This window comes from Macadamia integrifolia, chromosome 9 (assembly GCF_013358625.1).
Source record: "Macadamia integrifolia cultivar HAES 741 chromosome 9, SCU_Mint_v3, whole genome shotgun sequence".
In the NCBI taxonomy this organism is placed as follows: domain Eukaryota; kingdom Viridiplantae; phylum Streptophyta; class Magnoliopsida; order Proteales; family Proteaceae; genus Macadamia; species Macadamia integrifolia.
Window position 1 is genome coordinate 12,442,836 of NC_056565.1, and position 7,303 is coordinate 12,450,138.

Below are 7,303 nucleotides of genomic sequence, written 5' to 3' on the forward strand. Positions count from 1 at the left end.
TCACATCCACCTAAACAACATTACTAAGTCTTTGGTTTAGTGCTACTACAACCACAGTGCGCGTATACTCCGGGTACGAGCAGCGAACTCCATCCTGCGATACGCCTATAGGGTTGTCGGAGAAGGCCCACTGTGAGTACTCAGAAAAGTAAAGCATGCGACTATCGACTCTCAACATAAAAGTAAATGACATAAAATAAAGGTGTTGACTCCAACAATTTAAAAGCAGTATGATTGGCCCTCTTGAATATACCACCGGGGTTGCCGACTGTCCTAATGACCAGCCAGGTGTATGTCTAACCACCACAGTGACCCGACAACTGCGACCACTGCTTCCCCCCAAATGGTAACCCAACACCTCAACCCCTGTTGGGAAGGGTCGTAGCACGGGAAGATGATAATCCTAAACCGCATGCTCCTATATGACATAGTAGGATTGTATAGTGCCACCGCGTCCCATTCCACGGGCCACAAAGGCACTCATTTCCAAGCCGACTATGGCATCTAGTCTATTAATGCATCATGCACAATGATGTCAACATTTATCACATAAGCACATCATCATTGACATTTAGAAAATAAACGTCTTGCCCTCTCAAGCGGGTTCCCTCAGGTGGGCCATTTGGCCCACTGGTCTCAGCCCACCTGAGAGCGAAAAACTGCCATTTTCCCTGAAACTTCCCCCAACCTTTGGGGAATCAAATGGGACTTTTTTAATCCCATTTTCCACACATTCAAGGTCTCATAAGGTGATTCTAACCTAGATCTAGGTTAGATTTAAGGAATGAAAAGCCATCTTACCTTCTTTGCTCAAGAACTCCTTCAAAACTCCAAAATCACTTCAAATCACCAATGCTTCTCCAACCTTGTAAACACTTCTTCAAATCCTTCAAAATGAACACATAGACCATCTATTAAACCTTAGATTCATCATCTCAAGGGGGATTTACAAGACCTCAAGGAACTCTACCCAAATCAAGGGTTTTACTTGGGTATGGTGAAAGTTTAGGGAACATAGCCTTTGCTCACCTCTAAACGTAGATCTCGTGTTGGGGGTCGCTCTCCCGGCATCGGAATGGGAAGATCAAACCTTGGCGCCACTTAAATCCATTTCTTCTTCCTCTTCCTTCCCTTTTCTTCTTTGTTCTCTTTTCTCTCTTCTCTCTTCTTTTCTCTCTCCTCTTAAATCTTTTCACCCACTTTTTCAGTGTAATAAATGAAATATAGAAAAACACAAATAATGCTATTTATACTTTCTAAAAACCATTAGTAGCACATGGGTGGGTCACTCAGGTGGACGGATGCGCCCACCTGTGACCGCCCACCTGAGGGCCAAAAATTGGCCAACAAGTGGGTTTTTGATGAAGTTCAACTCTCGGCACAAGGTATGTTATACGTATGTGCATTAGGATATGACTACATACCAGCTTTATCCATACATAGCCTTATGATATGTGCATGTACACTGCTTGGGTACACCCGTCTCCTCTGGCACTGACTCGGACTTGTCTGGCCAACCGGTGTTCAAAGTCACCCTTGCCATCATGGTCCATAAGGAACCCGCCTTAACCCTCTCTAGTTCGGGTCCTGCATAGTTAAACTGGGTCAACCGTGTAATTAGACCGGGTTTAAAAAGTAGGGTATCACATTTTTAATGTTAGATGGCCTCAACCAAGTTCTCTCACTGAGCTAGCTCAATGGTGGTTCTCCAAGGCAAGCTCAATCCGTTCAAAAGAGGCGTGGCTGGATGAATTTTTACTTATTCCATATCATATTTGCTATGAATGAAATTGAAGATGATATGAGAGAATGGGTGTCCATCTGGTCTAATTTTGAAGGCGGCTTTAAGTAATATTGGGGAGTCATCTCATGTGAGGGCACTTCCCTCATGGTCAATTGTCGATTTTCTTCTATCTAGAAGCCTGGATTTTAAGGTAAAATTTACCTCTACTTCTCTCGCAATTGAAGAGCTGAAGTGGACTAGACCTATTGTTGGACTAGTCAAGTTGAATATAGATGGTTGTTTCTTGAGAAATCCAGGTTTGTTAGAGGTTGGTGGAGTGGTTCGTAATTGCTCTGGATTGGTTTTATTTAGTTATGCTATCCCGCTTGGAAATATGACTAACTATAAAGTGGAATTCTCCTCCCCTTTTATTGGTCTGAAGTATGTAAAGGAGATGGGAGAGGAGAGGCTGTGGGTGGAATGTGATTCACCGACAGTGGCGGAGGTTGTCCTTTGGAAATCTATTCCTTGGGACTTTCTTCAACAATGGAGGTTATTTAGTCCCTTTCTTGAATCGATTGCTTGTAAGTTAACGCATTGTCTTGCGGAGGTAAATCACAGAAAGTGTTGGTCTAGAGCTTGAAACTAAACTAGCAGAAGCATCCTAAGCTCCCTTGATAAATAGGGATCCAGAAATGGAATGAAAGTTGAAATTCCACGACTGAAAAATGGCTATATGTCAGCGATGTTTCAAATGGACGACTAAGAACATCTTTTTTCCTCAAAGTCAACTTCATTCCTTCATAAATATCTTAAGAGTTTTTGTTTCCTTGAATTAATTAAAGGGTAAAAATAAAAGACTTTATTATTTCATGACATATTATCAATACAGATTACAAACAATAGATAGATCAAACTCTAGCTATCCAGGGTAATCTGATTATGCAGAAGATGCATCCCTATTGCATGCATTTTGTAAAGAGATTGGTGGGTCTGAAAATTTTCCAGTCACAATTTTATCGACAATAAATTTATTAGCTGCCTCAGTTAAATGGCTTCCATCCCAGTTAACTCTAACAGAAGGGTTTGCGCAAGATCCTATGAATGTTCGTTTCCCATCCACAACTACTGTCTGCCCACATCGTGCGGTATTGCTGAAGTTATATTTTCCTCCAAAGCCACAACAAGCTACCAGTGGTTGCTGAAATCCTGCAAGAAGAATCACAAATGTGTCAATCATCTCTCTCTCTTTTTCTCTCTCTCTCCCTCTCTCTTTCTAAAATTTTAGATGATGATGACTTACCAAAGTCCTGAGGTTGGCTCATAAGGAGGTACTTGACAGAGTAAATGTCCACATATGTGATGGCAGCCAAGGGAAGTTGCTTTCTCATTTTCACAACAGCTTCCTTCAACTTCTGATTGAAGTATTGTGATACCTCATTATAAGGAGTTGCACAACCAGCTTTATCTATGTCAGATGCATTACGCACTGGAAAGTTTGTAAGGATATATGCAAAACAGCCAATAGGACCTGTGTTATGGATCCAGAATGATCTCCCTCCTAAACCATACACTGCCTGCAAATTAGAACCACATCCATCCATAAGGGTATGAAAATCAAACTGTAAATCATTTATCGAAACCGAACCAAGCCATTGACACAGAAATCATGAAATCGTTTAAGAAGTGGTCTAATGTTGGCTTCAAAATTGACATCGTTTAGTTGAATGGTTTAAACCTAACTGAACCCTTTAAACCGATGACAAACTAATTAAAACCAATAAATGGTGACATAGTAAGTTAAGTCATTCAATGTTAAGTTTACATCCATTTCACTAAAAAATTAAAAAGGAAAAAAGACATTTGACAAAAAAAATAATTAAATTAACGATCTTGATTTCATTATCTAATCCCGTTTGTTAGACAATTCGGTTTTGGTTTAACCTAATATAGTTTACAAGCCATTTGCTCATCGACTGGGTGGCCCAATTGCAACATAATATACAAATCCATAATGTGATTAATGAAAACTTAAGAACCTCAACAAGTGATACACACCAACCACACTACTGCCTAGGAAATAATGAATTTACCTGGTTATTAAGATGGTTCAAACATTATTAATTACCTGAATATTCATGGAGAGCTTGCTAATTACATCAGGAATGTCAGCTTTGATTTTCGCTAAAGATTGGTTGCTGAATAAACCCAAACCGATATCATTTTGACCAATATCAAATGTGTACAAAGCTTGACCAAAAAACTCCTCCTTGGGTAACAAATTTGTGTAGATTCCACCTATCAACAGATGATGAATAGGATTTTATAAACCGGTACTGCTAAATGATTTATAGCTATAGAGGGATTTTAACTAATTAAATAATTACCTCGGTTCCTGATTAAATGTGATCTGGATTTGAATTGTTGGAACTGGGAGACTTGCACATCCAAGTAGAAGGGGCTGGGTCCTCTCCCAGTTCGGCTTCTATCCGACGGCCTGATTGTTGCCCCCGATACCGCGAAATTAGCACCATGGCTGAAGTTAGTTTCCAATGAATCGAGATATGCGCTGAGGTTAGGTAATCTGAATCTTTCAGCTGATCAAAATATTCATTATTTTAAAAACAATAATCAAGTCAATAACTGTTCTGTTGCCTTTGCATTAACAATAAGAGATTCGATGAAAAAATAGGATTCATGTAGCCATCTTGTTGTTTGTAGATTTTTAGCTCAAAAGAAAAGAGAAAAAGGCAGGGGGGAAGGGGGGTGTACAATTGGGGTACTCCTTAAAGCTTAATCCCATTACCTATAACTCATACTATTTGATCTATCCAAACACCACTTTACTTCATAGCCCATAGCATTGGCCTATTTTAGTCTCCCAACGTAAACGGCTTGAAAGCAACATATTCTGTGGTTTTCCCTACAAATATTAGGAATGGCAATGGGGTGGGTTGGATAGAGACTCGCCCCACTCCACCTCTAGTGCAGTGGCTTTGTATCACCGATATAGGGTTTGTGTGGCAGGCTTTAAAAACCTGAATTAGGATCTTGATCAGTCCCAGTTCATTCAGGTCTAGATCGATTCAGATCAGCCCTGGAATTGATATATTAAAGGGTTTTCACAGAGAAACAGCTTGAGTTCACACCCAACTATGTCTAGGTGTAAGTAGTGAGGGTGGAGTTCCTTCCCCCCACCTCAACAAAAAATCTAGGAAATAATGAAACAAAGTTTAATTTCTACCCATGAAATCAATGGTAAGCCTTCCATCTGAAGGTCTTCCAACAGGCATGTGAAAAAAGGTCTCCCCATAGGGTGGGGTGACAAGAGAGAAGGCAGCAGAATCAGCTCCTGTATCAGTATTTGAGTCCCCAAAGTTGAAGATTGCTGGAAAATTGCAACTTGTATTTGAAGCCAAGGCCGGAACACTTAAAATCACTATGGAAGACAATAACCCAATATAGAAAGGAGTCATCAGAATAAGTATACCAAAGGTATGAGAAGAATCCATCATCTTGAGAGACTAAGAGATGATGAGCAGTAGAGCCTGGAGAGGATAATATTACTTTAGAGAACTGGCAGAGTATATATAGAGAGAGAGGACAACATAAGTATTGAATTACTTACTAGCTAAAGTGCTAAATGGAGTAATACCTGTTCGTTTCCATTAGATTTTGGAAACAATTTTCCTATTTTTATTCCTAAAATTAAACAGAATATTTACTAAATTTAGTGTTTGGTTATATTTCTACAACTCTTTCAAAGTTTTCAAAAATTCCAAGAGAAGAAATCCAAAGAAAATAACCGGAATGGAGAGGATCTAAGAGACCAGCTAGTAGAGAAAATAAGGAATCATTCAGTGATAACATGTTCACTTTATTTTCACTCTGATGATCATTGGATCCAATGTCTCCACTATACTTTATATTGTAGTAGGGGACAAATAACACCAATAAAAAAAATACAATTTTTAGTGAACGAACCAATAAATAAATACACAATTGGTATGTGCTAATTAAAAAGAGTTTTGATTTTTACCCCCCAAAAAAAAATCGATATTTTATTTGATTCATAGGGGCTGGAATGATTGGACATTTTGGAATCCAAAGCTGATCTTTTTCCAAATTTGTTATGTTTTTAAAAATTGATTCAATACATAACCAGCCAAATAATATGTAAATCTAATTTATCCTATTATTAATCGTATCAGAGTTTATTTTCAGAATTTATTTCCCATGGATTGACCTATAGCTTGGTCATATGATTTTATCTGTTGCTTAAGATAGTTATAAAAAATGGAACAGAAAAAAAAATTTAAATAAACGATACATGTTTTAAATTTATTTTCACTAAGAATCATTTGTATAAAATATAGAAGAAAAAAAAATGGAATAATTTAAAAACTGAATGGAGCCAAAAAGAGACAGCCAAACAGCCAATAGGATGACTGAGGCCGACCTCGTAATCCACCGTCGGCATTTCCATCAGTAGAAAAAGAAGATCCAACCACATCAACCACACATGAGACGCAACAAATAGATCATAAAGGAAAAAGACACTAAGTCATCCTATATCTGGGACGACCCGAAGCGTCCATATTTAGATCCTTCTTGACCAAAGCCGGCAAAGCCGTCACAGGGTCAGAGATATCAAAACGTGCAGCAGACTTGGAAAGAAAGTCAGCAATAGAGTTAGCCTCTCGCTAGCAGTAACTGATTTCCCACTCAACCGGATATAGGAACCTCATGATTAACCAATATAGGAGTTCTCTCCCCATTAGGAAACTCTATATGTTGTTTACATAATGAGAGTTCCTATGTTGGGAAACTGTATATATAGGCTGCATATTATGAATTCATATCCCTTGTATTAGTCAAGCATCTCACATGTAGAATCCTACCTTATCATAATCTTTTGTATTCCAAATCTGTTTCGATCGACTAGGACAACCTCTTGTAATATATTTATACTCTCTGCGTGTGATATGCTTGACTAATACAATGCATATGAATTCCTATTGTGCAGCCCGTATTTACAGTTTCCCAAAATAGAGACTCTCATCATGTAAATCGAATATAGAGTTTCCTAATGAGGAATTCCTAATATGCAGCCCATATATACAGTTTCCCAAAATAGGGACTCTCATCATGTAAATCGAATATGGAGTTTCCTAATGGGGAGAGAACTCCTATATCGTTTAATATTCATACAAGCTATCCACCTTTGATGAATGATCCATGGGACTTTTCTTTTCTGAACCAAAGTAACCACTATGACTAAATCACATTCAATCCATAGCCTTTGCACCCCTAATTTTTCAGCATGTTCAATCCCTGAAATCACAGCCATAAATTTTGCCACAAAGTTTGGATGAATTCTAAGGGAAATCCTGAAATTTGCCATCACCTCCCCTTTATCATTGCAAAATACACCTCCAGCTCCAGAGACACTTGGATTCCCAATAGAACACCAATCTATGTTTACTTTCCACAATCCACTCGGGGGCCAACACCAGAAAATTTCAAAAATTTCATTAGGCCTACCCTAAACACCTGAAAACTCTAGCCTTCAAGCACTCA

General features: G+C 38.6%; 1 protein-coding gene across 1 annotated transcript; it reads right to left on the bottom strand.

Annotated features, from left to right (window-relative positions):
• Nucleotides 1-2,558: 2,558 nt before the first annotated feature.
• Nucleotides 2,559-5,258, bottom strand: LOC122088017 (esterase-like). Its single transcript, XM_042657155.1, has 5 exons — nucleotides 4,968-5,258; nucleotides 4,111-4,320; nucleotides 3,852-4,021; nucleotides 3,027-3,300; nucleotides 2,559-2,932 (listed from the first exon to the last, which is right to left on the bottom strand). Exons 1-5 carry the CDS (start codon nucleotides 5,236-5,238, stop codon nucleotides 2,664-2,666), a joined length of 1,194 nt encoding a protein of 397 aa, XP_042513089.1. The 5' UTR covers nucleotides 5,239-5,258; the 3' UTR covers nucleotides 2,559-2,663.
• Between the last annotated feature and the right edge of the window lie 2,045 nt (nucleotides 5,259-7,303).

Bases quoted from the DNA above. Each gene is read 5' to 3' on its own strand.
- LOC122088017 (XM_042657155.1), bottom strand. From the start codon at position 5,238: ATGATGGATTCTTCTCATACCTTTGGTATACTTATTCTGATGACTCCT. The intron at 4,321-4,967 runs GTAGAAATTAAA...TATTTTGATCAG, and splicing joins GCTTACCATTGATTTCATGG to CTGAAAGATTCAGATTACCT. The intron at 3,301-3,851 runs GTAATTAATAAT...TCTAATTTGCAG, and splicing joins AGCTCTCCATGAATATTCAG to GCAGTGTATGGTTTAGGAGG.